The 19,072-nt window shown below is 40.4% G+C and overlaps 1 protein-coding gene across 2 annotated transcripts in view; it reads left to right on the forward strand.

The window, feature by feature from the left end:
• Positions 1-2,112: 2,112 nt before the first annotated feature.
• hectd2 (HECT domain containing 2) overlaps positions 2,113-19,072 on the forward strand; it is a 136,140-nt gene continuing 119,180 nt past the window's right edge. The window contains exons 1-2 of one of the 2 annotated variants that reach the window (XM_063071179.1): positions 2,113-2,290; positions 14,241-14,364. In XM_063071179.1, coding sequence (XP_062927249.1) covers positions 2,171-2,290; positions 14,241-14,364 — 244 coding nt within the window. In that variant the 5' untranslated portion in view covers positions 2,113-2,170. The remainder of the gene's footprint in view (positions 2,291-14,240; positions 14,365-19,072) is intronic. The other variant, XM_063071180.1, reaches the window with a different exon arrangement.

A 19,072-nucleotide genomic window follows, 5' to 3' on the forward strand; every position in this document is an offset into this window, starting at 1 on the left:
CTCTCGCTCTCTCTCTCGCCCCCTCTCAATTGTGAGAGAGAGTTTGCTGCCGATTCTTGGATTCTTGAGTTGGGGAACTTGAAATAAAAGTAACACTGCAGACTGTAACATTGAAAGAGCAGGCTGTTGAGAGAGAGAGAGAGAGAGAGAGAGAGAGAGAGCGCACCTGTGGCACGTTGCACTGTTGGGTGAACTGATTTTTGATGGATTCTAGATCATGGAGCCTTTGGGAGCTTTGCTATTGCTTGCATGGAAGGTGATGGGAAGACTAATGCTATTTGCTGGGATAAGTGGGAGGAGGGTTGATGCTTTGTTGCTGTTTGCATATGGGACGGGGACGGGGAGGGGGAACTTTGGGGTTCTAACATTTTCCCGTCATTTGTTCTTCTGTTTTGTGTAGGGGGTATGAATTTCAGGTTGTACATTGTATGCATTCTCTAATATTAAATGGAACCTTTGAGACTAACTTCATGTCTCATCTTTTAAAATATATTCGAGGATATTTGGACAAGTAATAACCCAAACATAGATATGTCATTACTAACATAATTGCAGGGCTCTTTATTCATTGTTAGTTCTCTCTTTAGTTTTAAAAGACAGAAAAATTTGTGGTCCAATTAAAAAGGTTTTTTTTTCCCCCTTTCTGGAGATTTCAAGAATCTTCTGGCACTCACTACCAAGGTTATTTATGCATATTCACGAAGGGAGAGCTAAGAAGGACTAAAGAGAAAATACATCTTTTACAAAACCCGAGACCAGTAATCAAGCTCCACACGAGAGGTTCAGATGTCCATGCTTGGCTGAGGAGGCAATCGACTCAACATGGCATGGATGCAGATCTGCCACGGTCTTCCAGAACGGCAGATCAGGCTCGAAGGACCGAGTGGGGCTACTCCTTCTTCCATTTCTTACCTGCTTATTGAAGGTGGTAAACAAAAGGAAGTTGTTATGCTTGTCAGTGACCAAAATTGTTTTTATTTATTGCCGACATTAGTTAAGAGAGTGTAAACTGATGTTAGAGATACACATTTGGTGGCACAGGGCAGTACAGCGTGGCACAGTAACACAGCTGGCAGAGCCACTGTCCTCACCTAGGGCACCATATACCTGGAGCTTCCACATCCAGTTTGTGGCTGTGTGATTCCCTCCAGATGTTCTGCTTTTCCCTCACATCCCAGAACTTGGCAAGTTAACTGACCACTGCAAAAATAGCCCTGAGTGTAGTAGACCATAATACACAGGAACAGAATTAGGCCATTCAGCCCATTGAGTCTGCTCCACCATTCCATCATAGCTGATTTATTATCCCTCTCATACCCATTCCCCTGCCTTCCCCCCATGACCTTTGGGTGACTGATAGAACTTGGGGAAATTAATGGACATGTGGGGAGCATATAATGAATGGGTTTAGTGTAAATGGTGCTTAGTGGTGTGTGACATAGTCGCTGCAGGCAGAGGGCCTGTTTCCATGCCGATGACAATTAAGAAAGGGTTAGCTTTAAGTTTAGGAACTAACATTTTCATCAGATTATGTTACATCGTAGGAAAAAAACACTAACAAGGGTGAGGCAGCACCTTCAGTGAGATTATGAGCAGGTTGCTTAGGAACGTTAGAATTATGAACATCTTAGAACTGAGTCACAGACAATCCTCCAACTGACCAGAGCGTTCAATGTAATCCAGTTGGTTATCACTCCGATCCGCAAGTGTCATCTATTTTTTCCCCTTTTATATCTGTCCTTCCAGAAGGGAAATTCAGATACCTATGTGATAGATTCGCATATTGCCTAGCTGTTACTGCTCATCAGTCTAGTCGCTCACAATTTTCCTCTACGCCTGCCGTTGCTGATGCAGCTGCAGATCACACACGCTCAGATTATGAGCAACTTTAAAACAATAACAACGCGTTGCAAAGATTGTCTCGGCTGGAGAGCTACTTGCGCTCTTCAGTATTTTCCCCATTGCTTCAGATTAATCGCACCTCGGTCTGTGCGACCGCAGTGATGAATTTGCCTCCCTCCCACCCCCGTTCCCAGGGAGCTGGAGACCTGCGGGATTTAAGGCGCCACTGACTTTTGCCAGCTTCACTGGAGCGGTGTGGTGGTGGCGGCCGCCTCGTCACCCCGAGCCCGAGAGGCTGGCTGTGGCTCTTCGCTGCTCACCAGAAAGCATGAATGAAGAGCGCAGGACTTCCTCGGGCTGTGCTGAAGGCAGGGGGAGAAAGAGGGAGAGACTTCCAGCCATAGAGACAGCCTCTACAAACACACAGTCGTTCTCCGCGGCGCCTGCGGTACGTGACTCAGTCCCTGCCCGCGATTAGAGCAATCAGTAGTCTCTGTAAAATGCTGTCGTAATTTGTCACAAGATTAAAGAGATGGCGTAGAACTGCTAAAAATGAACGGCAGCAACCTTCCAAAGGGGGAAGAAAACTGGATCCCACATACATTTTTTTTCTTAAAATGTCACAATTGAATATAACTGTTGCTATACTGAAACAACATAGGGTCTTAAGTTAAGGATTGGCACCTCAAATATAAACTGAAGTTATCATTCGCTCCTGTAGTCGAACGTCAACAACTTAGCACTTTCAAAAGAAAGAATAAAACCTTTCAAACTGCCACATCCAAATTGTTAGCTGCGAGAGACGGTTTAGAAATAGTTCGTGTACCTGTAAGTTTTTTCGTTATCCTGTTTTTAATGCTTTGCACACAAACAGTTCATTTGATTATAGTTTGATGTTTCAATTATGATTTGTCTCCTTTTAACCGACTCCGAATATACTTGTAACATATTTGGAATTAATAAACTAGTATCTAGCAAATTAAGTTAGTAATCTACAATTATGTACAGAAAATGTTATTTCATGCTATAATGACATGACACTGCATCTGGCAGTGAAGGGCCATATCTCTGCATTTCCATTACAAGACTAAAGTGAATCAAATGACCTGCAGATGAAACTTGTGAAAACAGTATTTTTACTGATCTCCAATAGGTAGAGTAACTTTTAATTTGTTCATTACCATCAAGTTATGGATGTTACTATATGCTGGTAATTTTTTTTGTCATTACCTGCTGCACCTTAACAAAAGTTGTGTTTTACACCAATTTTAACAAGCTAAAGGGTTAATCAGCCAAAAGCCAAAGTGTTGCTAGCACATGGAACCAAAAGCCGAAAGAAAATATTTGCAGGAAAATAAATGTTTGTTTATTTAGTATGTGACTTGGAAGAAAATTGAAGGAGGTCCCTATAGACTTTCTACTGTGCTTCGTGTAAGGAATGCAAGTCAGAGATTTGGAGTTGCTGCTTGAGAGTTTGCTGCAGTGCACCTTGTTGATATTACAAACTGGCCATGGATTAAATGCTGAAGATGGTTGGTGGTGTTCCAATCAAGATAAATCTTGGAGAGGAGTTTGTGTCCAGAGAAACAATATTAGGACAGAAAAAAATGGGTGCAGGATAGGAAAAATCCAAGCACCCTTGGAGATTTGTAGTACTGAGGATGATACAAATCAAACTACAGGATAGAGGAATTATAACAAGGGATTGATAATTGTCAGCTTTAGGTCTTCTGGGTCTAAAGTATCCTGCATCAGTCTGCTCTGTTGATTTCAAATAGTACTCTTCTCCAATAATATTTATCAATTTCATATTGAAACAGGTAAAGACTCTCCAGACAATTCTCTACAAATCAAAACGAATTCTTTGTATCCAATGTACTGAAAGTTTTGGCTCTACTCTGAACTGATCAAATGTCCATGGATGGGACAAATTGATTGCCTTTACATCATGCTATATTTGTAGAAGCGATTTTCAAATCTATAACCCACACTCTCTCCTATGCATTTATTTTACAGCCATTCACATTGCTGTCTACAATAGAAATGACATCTAAGTACTCATGATAGTACTTTCCCTTTTCTGCAGTTTACTCTTCTCCACTTGCTTCTGACCATCAAACACATCTAGCTTGACTTTGGATAACTTTGCACTTTGCACACCTCGGTTCACTTTTCTAGAGATACTGTGCCTTATGCAGTAGCCATTGTCTTTGACAAGAAGACCTGATTCCAAAAATAAACTGATTTTCTGAGGAGTAAGACACTGAATCTGCAAAACTGCAAAGATCTGCTTAGAGTCTTAACTACTTTTCTGAATTCTCCAAAGACCCTCTCTGCTCCTAGTTAAGTAAAGAACAAGCAGTACTTAATTGCTCCATTTCCAGGTGGTTTGTAATGTATCTGATGCATTCTCCAGGGTTGTACTTTGAAGGGTTTATGGAACGGGTACCTTTGCATCTTTAGTTTAATCTTGCCAAAATTCACCTTCAATAATCCAGCTCAGTGTGCCATTAAACATTCCTTCCTTTGCCTCTTTAAAAACATAAACATGAGGAATTCTGCAGATGCTGGAAATTCAAGCAACACACATAAAAGTTGCTGGTAAACGCAACAGGCCAGGCAGAATCTCTAGGAAGAGGTACAGTTGACGTTTCAGGCCGAGACCCTTCGTCAGGACTAACTGAAGGACGAAGGGTCTCGGCCTGAAACATCGACTGTACCTCTTCCTAGAGATGCTGCCTGGCCTGCTGCGTTCACCAGCAACTTTGATGTGTGTTCCTTTGCCTCTGTTCTTTTGGCAGGTTGCTTCCCTGAAAATCTAGCAGCTTCTGTATTGTTCTTATTCCACTGTGTACCACCTCAGTTGAATTGTACAGCATGGTCTCTCTTAATGTATGTTCGTGCATTATCTTAATTGGGAGAGATCACCCATCACAATTAGTATTCAGATTCAGATGCCATTCTTTTTATTTCATTGTACTGCAATTCTTGCACCATGTCTCGGTACCTCCATTATTTATTCTCCAAAATACCGGAAATAATAGGTAATTTAAACTACTCATGAAAGTAACCAGCTGATGCCCTTAGAGTTTCTTACTCCAGAAAAAGAAACTTCCATCTGGAACCATTGTCCCCAGATCACGCGGTAACCTATGAACCAGAACCAGAATCAGGTTTAATATCACCGATGTATGTTGTGAAATTTGTTAACGTAGTGGCAGTAGTACAATGCAATACATGATAAATATAGAAACAATAAATTACAGTAAGTATATATGTATATTCAATAGTTAAATTTAAAGAGAGTAGTGCAAAAACAGAAATAATAAAATGTGAGGCAGTGTTCATGGTTCAACATCCCTATAGAAATTGGATGGCAGAGAGTAAGAATCTGTTCCTGAATTACTAAGAGTGAGCCTTAGGCTTCTGTATCTCCTTCCTGTCGGTAGCAATAAGAGAGGCTTGTCCTGGGTGATGGGGGTCCTTAATAATGGATGCCGCCTTTCCGAGGCACCACTCCTTGAAGGTGTCTTGGATGCTACAGAGGCTAGTACGCATGATGGAGCTGACTAATTTTACCACTTCCTGTAGCTTCTTTCGATCCTGTGCAGTAGCCCCCACCCCCACACCAGACGGTGATGCAGCCTGTCAGAATGCTGTCCATGGTACAACTGTAGAAGTTTTCAAGTGTTTTAGGTGACAAACTCCAAATGAAATGTAGCCGCTGTCTTGTCTTCTTTATAGCTGCATCGATATATTGGGATCAGGTTAGAGTGTCAGAGATATTGATACTCAGGAACTTGAAATTGCTCACTCTCTCCACTTCTGATCCCTCTATGAGGATTGGTTCGTGTTACCTCATCCTACCCTTTCTGAAGACCATAATCAGCATGTAGGGGGAGGATTGGTTGATTGGGAAACCAGATTAAATTATATTTATCTCACAGATTCAGATAATCAAGTATTGTCCTTGAATTAATTGATGTAAAATGTTGCCAATGGAGTCCTTATTCAGCAATGGCATAGCACTGAGATATTAGGTACAAAAAATATAATCTTTCTACTTTCAATGACCAGATCCTTTGGATTTAATGAAAGGAAAAAAAATCATTCTCCTTAGAATTCTACTGATGTAATGATTCTTGCTAAGGAATTCTCTATGGAAAATATTGGACTGAGATCACCAATGAATCATAATGAGGGGAAAAAAAACAACAGGCTATGATACCAATATTAAAGAACGAATTTCCACAGGAGTAACTGATAGTCTTGCTTTAATAAACTACATCATAGCCCAAGAATAATTGTCAGGTACTCTGTGGTGTAAGCAACATGTGCTTCCTCAGATTGGAGATCAGAGCTACTTCAAAAAACAAAAAGTGTTCCCTCAATTCCATGAATCATCACTTTAGAACTGCCTCAGAGCACAAAACCCTGGAAGATATTCACCAGTTGTTCACCAAGAAAGAAAATGCAGATATTTCATTCAGGAGATTAAACAGAAGGACAAGATCACGATTGGACTGCTCCTGTTGTTTTTCTAGTGCGGTTAACATTTAAAAAGTTTTTTAAAAAATTCTGTGCTTAATGTATTTTTCTTTAATTTCATCACCTTGAGGCTATATGTTTTTGAATATATAGTTATATTTTTTCACTTAAAGAAAATTAATGTGGTTAGAATTTAAAATTATAGAAATATAAATGTACTTAGTCAAATATCCAAAATAACTCAACTTCACAGCTGAAACACAGCCCAACAATGACACATGAGACAGGACTGCAGTCATGAATAATTTCAAGATGTGCGCTATTTCGTTGGCAAATAAACATTTATAACTTCAAATGGAAGTGATCAGCGTCAATTAAAGGGGAGGTGGCTTGTGGCTTCAGACGGTAAAAAAGCATGTAAGCTGGTAAACAAGTGGTCCAGAGAAGCTCCTGTGATTTTCTAGTGCAGTGTTACAGTGCAGTTGATAGAAGGAGGGGATGCTGTTAGCTTCATACCTCGCAGACTGCCAGCTTTCAACGCAACTCCCTGAGAGGCAGTTAAGGAGGGTAAATACACCTGTCATGACTACAATGATCCTAGTAAAGTTGTTAAGTTCAGTATATTCTATTCATTCCAATTATTAACTAAAATGCACCACCTTCTGACCTAGTCATTGCACTTGGGATTTGCAACTCTTGCGCAATGCGTCTGCCATTTCAGAGCTCCTCCTGACCCACTCAGCTCTCCCACCCCTCCGCACGCCCTTTAATCTCTACACCAATCACAGCCCTAACCTCTTCAGAATTAATGATCCCAAAATGACATCTCAATTCGTCTATCCACGCTCAGAGAATTTCAGATTGGCTGCAGGTTGTTTGCCAATAAATAGTTAGGCAATTATCAGGGACAGAGCGCTCACCTGTGCCTGCTGGAAGGAACATTTCAAAGGATCTCACAACCACGTCCCTATCCTTTATATGAAGTCAGTAACTCCACTCTGTAACAAACCGTTCTGTACAGACTGCTTCCACTCTCAATTAGCATGAATTCAGAAGTCCATAAGCTATCTGAAACACCAGGGCCTTGGGAGCAGGGCCTGATGAAGTTAGAATGCAGGAAAACATTCTTAAGCAAATTCATAATTTCATCTCCAACATCTAGAAGAAAGAGGAGATGCTGTGGACACGAGAGGCACTGTGACTCTGGCCAACTTTGAGAAATGACATGATTGTGCTAACTGGGTGGGTGGGGGGAACGGGGCAGGTCTCTCTGCTCTCTGTCATGGGGAACACTATCACCATTTTTCAATCGTCTTTTCCCAGTGGCTAAACAACTGCCCAGATCACTGTGGATCCCTTCGTGAGCCACAATGGGTATGGACTTCACTGTACAACAACTCCAAGAGAAATGGAGAGAGCAGCATCATGGCAAAACATTACCAGGAGAATAGAAGAAACATTTTGAGGATTTTCTTAGAAGCTACCTTGAAACAAGTGTAACATCCCCACTGCTGCATGGGAATCCCTGGCCCATGAATGTTCGAAATGGAGAAGGAGCTTGGGTCTCTTCTAAGATCTTGGCATACAGGCCAAAAAGAAACAAATGCAAAATGGGGGCGGATTTTTCTGTGAACAGCCAGATTTGAGAACACAAGACCCTAGTGTGCAACATCTCCTCAGAGTCCATTAATCCCACACAGGCCGCATCGTCACCTTAGAACCAGCAGAATGGAGCTGACCTCAAGGACTGCTTAATAAGGCCCCCTCACAATATTCTCTTACCCAACAATTGTTTGACTATGTTATTGCACACCTCCTTCTCCTACACACTCTACAATGATCCCATCATGTTTCGCTCTTCATCCGCACTTCCACACAGAACATCCCTACTACTTACACCAGAGCGGGCATTGTCTCTTTCCTAGGTAAATGCAACTGTGTTGCCGGTTGATCTCGCTACTGCAACCTCAGCTGAGAGTTTCAGGATTGTCAGGAACTTGCAGTGTTTACCCTCTGCTCTTCTCATGCAAAATGATGGAGATGTTGTGTTGAATGGGTTTAGCTTCTTGGGAGAGGTTTCTGGTGCTCTCATCGAGGATGACTGAAGCATACCAGTACCATCACTATCTGTTTTACTTACACCCTTAACCACCTGGATGCGTGTTGTTAATCAAATTCCAACTAAACTCAGCACCCTGGTCATCTGAAGTGGCCTTAATGGGGGAAAAACAGCTGTCTTCCTCCCAAGTTGTACTCATTAAGGAAGGCCCTTAAAGAGGCCATTAAGGTAAATCAGTACAGAATTGAAATACTTCTGACAAAGTGGTCCCAGTGACCTACAGCAACATGTTGCAGGCAGCTTACAAAACTACTGGATAATCTTCTTCTGCTAGATATACTTCTGAGCTGTAGTCAATTTCAGCCTATAATTTCACTTTTAAGAATGTATTTTTGAGCTGACTGAACGATCTGGCACTTCTGCGATCTCCTGAGGGATTGAGCGTGGGCGAGATCTTGTGTCATTTCTTAACGCTGTAACATGAACCCGCGGTCAGCTGCATTTCCACACGCTGATTCAAATGTAGAGCACAATTAAAATTGTCGAGGACGAGAATGGAAAATTAACAGTTGTTCAGTGCAGTCTGCCCGCATTTGACTGGTTTCTCCCGCTGCTGCCAGTGGGTGGAAGGAGCAGGATTCATAGATCCCATACCACTGAGTTCAGGAGCAGTCGCTGCCCGACAGCCTTCGAGCTTCTGGACACGCTCCACAGCTGTGGACTCACTTCTGGGGCTCTGCAGTTCATGGTCCTTGTGTTTTTTTCTGTTTACTTCTCTTTTTTACAATTTTGCAATTTGATCGGGATGCTTCAGCGCTGAACAAACTCTGCAGTTGTGGCCTGCGACCATCAGCACAACACTGAGGACTCACTCTTGGGGACTGCAATTAATGCTATTCGTTTTCTTTTAGTTGTTTGCACGAGTTGTTCTTTTTTTTGCACATTGGGTGGGGTTTTTCTTTGAACTGGTTCTATTGGTTTCTTTGTTCTGTGGCTGCCTGCTGGAAGACAAATCTCAAGGTTGTGTACTGCATACATACTTTGATAATAAATGTACTTTCAATTTTGAACTTTGTATCACAGGTTTGCAGAGAGCCTTTCTTAATTCTGGAAGTTTACTGGTGTTCTGCAAATAAAAATTGAGTTGTTTGGTGAAGGTTTTTTTTCTGGATTTAGTGTTTTTGTTGATATTTGAGGATGAATCCTAAGGTTGCCTTACTGGAAGTCAATTTGATGAGTGGAAAGTTTGAAGGATGGGCCATTTGCTGTGATGCGGTTGAAGGGATGGTTCAAGGGATTATTTTCCCATTAGTTTTTTCTGCTCTTCTGTGAAGGGGAAATGCTATCTAGTCAACATTTAATTTTAGCATCTATGTTTCAAGGTACGTTTATCTTGGGTCTAATGCGGTACCCAGCCTGTCGCACAAGAGAACCCTGCAGCCAGCTGATAAGAGTGTTGATTCAGTGTGAAATCAGAATTCCTGTGGGGGATCTTGACCCTAAATGGTAGCCAACACACTTCTGCCGCCCTTCATAATGGGTTCTTAATCACCTGTGGCATGTATAAAACAAAAAGGGAAGAAGGCAGTTTAATCTCTAGCCCATTACCTGTTATGTGTATTTTTTTTCAGATTTATTTGAAAATAAATACGATTGGGTTAAACCAATGCTGAGTAAAATGCGGCACTCTCTAAACATCCTATCTCACAGCATGCACTGACAACATAGAGCAGGGATATTTTTGTTAGACTGTCTGAAAGTGAGATATGTCTTCATTAATAAGATGCTTCATCCACTGTTGTCTTAGGGATATGAGAAGCTGGCAGCATTAAGTACTGTAGCTTGCGTCATCACTGCTGTCGCTTTTGTGAACCGTTCGATAAATATACTTCGTAGCTATGACACAATGTGTTGATTTAACTTTCTAGAATCCTTCTAAAATCAATCTCCCTCGTTATGATTCCTCCTCACCTATGCCTTTCTACCATTTAACAAATCGTTCAAGAGTGGCAAGATTGTTCTTGGCTGCATCTGAAAGATAAAATGCTTCCTAAGCCACCCATGTCTATTAAGGGTTGTTTTAAAAACAGTAGAATGAAATGGAATCCAAGACAACCACAACATCTGCTTTCATCTTAGATCATGCTAAAGCAGAAGATGTGTGACAATGTAAAGCAGTATCCCTGGATGTAAGAATACTTGTGCCACTATAATGGGGAGATCAATGTTGAAAAATTGATTTATAGTGTCTAAAGATGCATGAAATTATCATAGGAATAATTATGTTCATTAGTTGTACTATTTCTTAGGGTTTTGTGTCATTTGTTTTCTTTGTTATGAGTTTGACAGCCAATTATCATAACCCAACCATATTAAAGCATATGGCAGGTTTGAGTGATAATAAAAGCCACTGGGACTGCCATTACAATTTAAATCTTGTATATGGCACGATGTGCAGGAGTCAAATGGACCACATTCATAGAAGGCAATAACAATCTACTGCTCACTCAGAATTGATATTGATCTGAGTAGCTAACGGAGCACTTACATTTTTGGAGATTTACTTCAATGCAAATGTGAAAGTAATTCTCAGATCTGCTAAATCACATAATTAAGAAAAACAGGATGATTATCAAAGCAAAGTGAAATTAGCCTCCTGGGGAGAGGTTTTCTGTCTGCTTCTAAAAGCACTTTCCAATTTCATTTGTTCCTAATGGACAACTCTCCTGAACTCTCATAATTCTCACAGCTTGTGGAAAAAATGTACAATTACTGAAAGTGTTCCTTTAATATTGTGACAATATTTATTCAATATTTAATTCCAATGATTATATGCACATAGTACTCAATTTGGATTAACACACACAAAATGCTGGAGGAATCCAGCAGGTCAGGCAACATTTATGGGAATGAATGAACAGTCAACAATTTGGGCCGAGACTTTTCATCAGGACTCGGGTCTAAGGGTCTCAGCCTGAAACATTGACCGTTTATTTATTTCCATAGATGGTGCCTGCTGAGTTCCTCTAGCATTGTGTGTGTTTCTTTAGATTTCTCTGGTAGGGTCATCCATGTATAGGCATCCATTAGTCTCATGAGACCACAGATTTGCACCTTGGAAAGTTTCCAGGGCGCAGGCCTGGGCAAGGTTATATGGAAGACCGGCATTTGCCCATGCTGCAAGTCTCCCCTCTCCACGCCACCGATGCGTCCAAGAGAAGGACATTAGAACCCATACAGCTTGTCACCAGTGTCGTTGCAGAGCAATGTGTGGTTAAGTGCCTTGCTCAAGGACTCACACGCTGCCTCAGCCAAGGTTCGAACTAGCGACCTTCAGATCACTAGACGAACGCCTTAACCACTTGGCCACGCGCTATCCATGTGAAATAGGACAAAGGGGAGAGGACAGACTAAGAGCAGTCCACTAGTCCCCCAGGTTTTGGGGGTTCAGCTCAGGGCTAACAACCATGACTGGTAAAACAAAATCATTATGGAAACAGCAGTAAAGAACCTTTCTACATCTGAGTGTGATGGTATTCCTGAGTCTCTACCCAGGACTTGCATTACTGACAGTAACGAAATCCAAAAGGAAACTACTGACATGATGAAGGAAGCCACAAACATCATCAGATATGGAGGACCTTCATTGCTGCCCTAATTGCCAATAGTGTAATGGTCAGTAAGGTAAAATCTCTGGATTTTCAGCACCTGCAGGATCTCTTGTGTCTATGCATAACCTGGAATGCCATCTTTGCTTGAGATTTGATTTTGGCTTGAAATTCTTCCACATACTTGAAGAATTTGAAGAGTTTATTTAACCCTTCAAATGTAATTTTGTTTATTTCCTGGTGAATGGCTAATCTGTTATTTATAAAACACATGGAGACTGATAGAAAAATCTTTTATGAGAAATAGTAAATGCCCAAGTGACCTCTCTGAGACCTTAAAGCGAGATGCCATCTGCCCATAAGATAGACATAATACAAGCAGTGTTTTTATGAACAGAAGAGTTATCACCAATGTTCTGGCCCACATTTGTCCTTCAGCTAAATAAATTATAGTTCGGAGTAAATTTATTGTTGAAGTATGTATGTGTCACCATGTATTAGCTTAAGATTAATTTCCTTGCAGGTATCTACAGTAGAACAAAGAAATACAATAGAATCATGGAAAAACGGCATAGAAACAAAGACTGACAAACAACTAATGTGCAAAAGAAGACAAACTGTGCAAAATAAATGAATAAATACATACATAACGACTGAGAACATGAGTTTTAGTGTATTTGAAAGTTAGTCCATAGGTTGTGGAATCAGTTCGGTATTGGAGTGAGTGAAGTTATTCGTGCTGGTTCAGGGACCTGATGGCTGAAGGGTCATTGTCACGTCTGCATTTTGTGGGAGCTGTCTGTGTGTAATTTGATTCTAAAGCAACAAGATTGCTCTTCAGGTATCATATCACTTAATTAGCCATTGACCACTTTGAAATGGCCTGGTGCTTTTATGTTTATGACAAACTGGGTATTGTCCAAGTGCAGTACAGTATGATTATGGAGAGCCATCTATTTATTATGTCATGGTGCTTGCAGTAATGACAGCATTTCCTAGTGTACTTCTGGGAGTTGAATCTGAGTTTTAAACAGGAGTAAATCTCTTCTGGTGAGTGGCTGTTTATACCACAGTTAGGCTGACAAAAGACCATTAGGATTCATTCCGGCTAGTAGCTGCCAATCCAACTATGATTAAGAAAGTAAGGGATCAAGATTTTTAAAAGATCTAATGTATTGTCTGATTAATTGATGCTAAAATAGGTGAAAATTTCAAAGGTAAATCAAGCAACAGTTGTGCTAAACATCCACAAAAAACATTGAGCAGTGATTTACGACATCCAGATAAACCATCTTACATTTTGAATCCACAATCATTCAATCAATCAGCAGAATCTATACATGGAACATGGAATTATTTGTTTCCCATGTCACCACCAGCAACACTTGGGAGACTTATTAACCCCTTGTGGGATATCCACACTATCCAAGAGCATTGGTAGTTCTGTGACAGCATTATCCACTATTATTGTATATTATACAAAATCAAAGTAAATTTACTTCCAAAGTACATACATGACACTATATGCTACCTTGAAGTTCATTTTCTTGTAGGCATTTTTAGAAAAAAATACAGCAGAATTTATGAGAAGCTACACTGACAATCACTGCACAAAAGACAAATTGTATAAATAAAAATAATCTGAGAACATGAGATGCTTCTAATTGAATTATTTCTCCTTTCAAAATGTTCTTTTCATTGAAGTATTTACTCATCTTAGTGGAAGTTCAAGAAGTTTCATAGGAATACAACACACTTGAGGTTGAAGCAGGTTCAGGAAGGGAAAACTTCTTGCAGTTTTTGATGCATCTTTGAACCCTTAGTTTTGTTACTTATAATGTCACTTGGGTGAATATTATTTGATATAATATTTGAAATATTAGTTATGTGGCTCCAAGATTAGTGGGTTCAGTTGGCAATATAGATCACCAATTAAACAATAATATTGTAATTTGAATTTCATTTCATGTGTAAATTGGGCCAAGCAAAGTTCTATCCATACTCCGATACTTCCTTTGATCATTTTCATTACATATTGCTCCTCATATTCAACTGCTCCAGTTTAACTTTCATTTACTTCAGTTGTCAGATGATTAAAATTTAAAACATTTGAACTTAAGTTGTTGATCAAGTAACTCAGAAGAATTTTTGTGTGCTACGGACGTAATCAATTATTAACGAAACACTGTAAAGGCTCCTTCAAACTAGGTTTAATTAGTTTGTTTCTGCTTGTCTTGTTGCAGGGAGGTGAAAGGGGACCCAAAGTTCAGTTTCCGGCTTTTAACATCTGTAACATCAACCCGAAACAAGAAACCATCGGTGCCACCAGTGCAGCCACAAAGCCTGTCTTACATAATGCTAAATATGGTAATCTAATATCTCTTGTCAATGATTAATGCTGCTGCGATGTTTTAATCTGATCAGCACCATTTTATAAATTAGCTATGCTTTGCAATGATGTTTAATTTTTTCAATAGTTCTTGTGCCTCTTAATTGGCACCCACTTTTATCCTTCATCTAGCTCCCCCAAAGAGGTAGTTCAGTTGATAATGAACTCTGTGAACTCTGTCATCTGCATATATCAGTCTTGAAGTTGCCAGCAGAAGTACTGGCCTGAATTCTACTTGCTTTTTGCTGGTCAGAATCAGCAACCACTCTGCTGCTGAATCCTAAGGCAAAGCACAAGCATCTTTAGCTGATGGACAAGATGTATTTCACACCTGTTTCCTTGACTTTTCATTAGCCATGGTCCGCAAAAGTAGAATAATCCCATTCAGCTAAGTGAGGTCACTATTCTCAATTTTAAACATAGCTGCAAGTACATTTTTTAATGTTGTCGAATTTGAAGGAAGTTGAAGTAAATATTAAATAAAAATAGACCCTTTTGATATGAGTTTAAATGTATCTGATGATCATGGACATTTGAAAGCAGCTCAAAGAGTGAGCTGTAGAATAACACCCTGATGGTTTGGAAACAGGACCTCAAGATCTTGTGGATGGTAGCGATGCTAGTGAGTGAGCACAACCCCTGGACCTGGAAGGACCAAAAGAGCGCGTAGCCATGGGAACAGTGTAGGGAATGAGAGTTGGAAGCATGCAGGATTGAGTACATTAAAATAAGAGATTTTCAGCAGTAATACCTGACAGTGGTTTTTAGCATTAAGGAAGGTTCAGTGATCTCTTTCCTAAAATACTATTGAGGATTGTAAACATTACGGAACTGGGATTTTTGCCAGGTATGATTTTAAAGTGGTGCACCACAATCCCAGGTTCAACCTTGACCTTGGGCGCTGTAGGTGTGGAGTATCACATTCTCTCTGGGGTTGTCCATTTCCTCTGTGTGCCACAGGCCTTTTCCACCTCCCAAAGATAGGCCACCATAAATTACACCCCAGTGCAAGTTAATGGCAAGAAAGAATCAAAGGGGATTTGCGGATTTAGATGAGATAATAACTACCTGAGAGATTGAAGGAGAATGAAACTGAAAGCATTACTCCCATGGGAGTCAGGCTAGGCATATTGACCTCTATCTGGGTCGTTAAAACAAAAACAGTATTAAGCATTGTGAAACCAAAGCAGAAAAGTGAATAATTCTTATTACTCATGATCTAATTAAATAGACATACAGATTTTGAGGGACTAAATAGCCCACTTTCAAACCTATATTTCTAGAAGTCATTGTAAATTGTGATGGATCAGATTTAATATCCCTTTAAACTACAATTACTTAAATATGTTTTAATGTAATTAGGTTCACTGACAGCCCAAAGAATAAATTACCCAATAGTGGAAAGCTGCTGTCTATTTGAAGGGCATCAAGTATGCCTGGTGTCCACTCTAAGTATGGGCAAGAGCTTTATAATAAAGGAAGAAATTGAAAGGAAGTGCTGGAAGCATTCAGCAGGTCAAGCAGCATCTGTAGAAAAGATAAAATAGCTAACGATTCAGGTCTGGTACCCCTTATCAGGGCTGTTCTCTCTGCAGGCTAGGCAGCATTTCTCCACAGATTTTGCCTGACCTATTAAGTATTTTCTGTTTTTATTAGCCATCCTTCCACCTTATCCACAGCTCTCAGAAGCTGGTATATTAATATTTTGATCTGTTTATCACTAATTTTAAAATCTACAGTGGTTGGCGAAGTAGGATCCTAGGGAACATAGAATTATTTTCAGCAATTCAGAGAAAGTAGTTCAGGCAGACATTTAAAAATGAAGTACTTGGGCTGCATCTTATTGAAGCATATCAGATGCAAGGTAGATGATGAGCGGAAGAGATTCTGCAGCTGCTACAAATGCCGACTGACGCACAAAATGCAGGAGGAGCTCAACAGTGATGAATGGTCCTAATGAAGGGTCATGGCAAAAAACATGGACCGTTTATTCCTCTCTATAGGTGCTGCCTGAGTTGTTGAGCTCCTCCAGCATTTTGCGTGTGTTACATAGAGAGATGTTGAGATGTTTACACCAGTGTGAGAATTCCAAATGCAACAACATAGTTATGTTAGGAAACTGCCCTTTATAACTGAAGTGCACAGGATATATATGCAGAGAATGGTGAATCTCTGGAATTACCAACTCTGAAGAGTTTTGGAGGCTAGATCAATTGTGGAATTTCAGAATCAGAATCAGGTTTAATATCACTGGCATATATCGTGAAATTTGTTAACCTAGTGGCAACAGTACACTGCAATAAATTTTGTAGAAAAAAATAAGTAAACCAATTACAGTAAGTAAATAAACTATGTATACTAAATAGTTAAATTAAAAATAGTGCAAAATATGGTAAAAAACAGTGAGGTAATGTTCTTGCGTTTAGTGTCGATTTAGGAATCATATGGCAGAGGGGAAGAAGTTGTTCCTGAGTCGCTGAGTATGTGCCTTCCGGCTTCTGTACCTTTGTCCTGACGGTAACATTGAGGAGAGGGCACGTCCTTTGTGATGGGGGTCATTAATAATGAACTCCGCCTTTCTGACGCACCGCTCCTTGAAGATGTCTTGGATACCTTGGAGGCTAGTACCCATGATGGAGCTGACTAATTTTACAACTTGACACCCAGGAACTTGAAATTGTTCACTCTTCCCACTTCTGATTCCTGTATGAGGATTGGTTTGAGTTCCCTTGACTTACCCTTCCTGAAGTCCACAATCAACTCTCTTTTTCTTGCTGACATTGAGTGCAAGGTTTTACTGCGACACCACTCAACTAGCTAGCATATCTCGCTCCTGTACGCCCTCTCGTCCCCGTCTGAGATTCTGCCAACGATGGCTGTATCATCAGCAAATTTATAGATGGCATTTGAGCTATGCCTAGCCCCACAGTGTTTGGTGTAGAGAGAGTAGAGCAGTGGGCTAAGCACGTATCTCTGAGGTGTGACAGTGTTGATTGTCACTGAGGAGGAGATATTATTACCAATCTGCACAGATTGTCGTCTTCTGGTTAGGAAGTCGAGTATCCAATTGCAGAGAGAAGGTACAGAGGCCCACGTTCTGTAGCTTTTTGATCAGGACTGTAGGAATGATGATGTTAAACGTTGAGCTACAGTCTATGAACAGCATCCTGACATAGGTGTTTGTATTATCCAGGTTTAAAGAGGAAGTAGATAATTTTCTGAAAGATTAGAGCAGAGAGGGCAATGGGGAGCTGGTGCATAAGAGGAGATGAGACTCAGGCAGATCAGTCATGATATTGATTGGTGGGACAGGCTTGAAGGGCAAAATGGCCCACTGTTTCAATTTCTTATGTTCTTGTGCTCGCTGACAGCAGTGCACACCAACTTAAATGGTTTCTAGTTTAGATGGCTGTAGAAACTCAGAAGTCAATTTTGCGCATGGCTCAGGAAGAATGCAAAGGACGCATTAAGTGTGTGGGTGAGCTGCAGAGATCTACAGGAAATGTTACCCTAAGTAAAATCTTTCCTATTTATTACTTCATTATCGTCATTAGAAAAACAACCTGCAAGTAGGACAGGCAGTGGATTCCGCCCAGTACATTACAGGTAAAATCCTCCCAATCATTGAGCACATCTACATGAAACATTGTCATAGAAAAGCAGCATCCATCAACAGAGAACCGCATCACCCAGGCCATGCTCTCTTCTCGCTGCTGCCATCAGGTAGAAGGAACAAGAGCCTCAGGACTCACACCACCAGTTTCAGGAACAGTTACTAACCCACAATCATCAGGCTCTTGAACAAAAGGGAATAACTACACCACCTTGCCCATCTATTGAGATGTTCCCACAAACAATGATCTCACTGTAAGCAACACACATCAAAGTTGCTGGTGAATGCAGCAGGCGAGGCAGCATCTCTAGGAAGAGGTACAGTCGACGTTTCAGGCCGAGACCCTTCGTCAGGACTCCCTCACTGTAAGGACTCTTTATCGTGTTTTCCCATGCTCTCACTGCTGTTTATTTATATTTGCATTTGCACAGTGTGTTCTCCTCTGCACTCTGGTTGATCTTTAATTGATTCTGTTATAGTTACTATCCTACAGATCTGCTGAGTATGCCCGCAGGAATATGAGTCTCAGGGTTTTATATGGAGACGTATGTACTTTGAATATAAAATTTACTTCAAACTTTGAAGAATTTTCATGTAAAAATTAACTTTTTTTCTGATAAGAAGAAAATGTGAGAGTCTTGAACTCTCACAATTCTGCACCCTGTCATTCAAAAAGATGGAGTTTTTACAGACCTCTGTAACCCCTTTACTGAATGAATATTTTTATGGTGTCAACATATAGGTGCAGAATGCTTTTTCAAGAATTGAACAAACGTCTTTGTGGAAAAACTGAGGCTGGTAGTGTTCAAAACCACCAATTGTTCCAATAAAGTGTTCAATTTATAGTGTTTGTCATGTACAGTAGCTACAGTCCTTCACAAAACCACTCAATAACTATAGCTGCCTTTTGGAAGGAACCTTATCATCAGAAGATATCCAGAAGTTTTTTGTGAAGGGTCAGAAAATAATATAAAGCTGAGAGGAAATGAATCATTATGTGCAAAGTGAGTCATATTTTGATAAAGGTGAGTTTTCAGATGGTTGTGGATAGGGTTGGAGTGGGGTAATTTCCA

This window comes from Mobula hypostoma, chromosome 19, assembly GCF_963921235.1.
Source record: "Mobula hypostoma chromosome 19, sMobHyp1.1, whole genome shotgun sequence".
NCBI lineage: Eukaryota > Metazoa > Chordata > Chondrichthyes > Myliobatiformes > Myliobatidae > Mobula > Mobula hypostoma.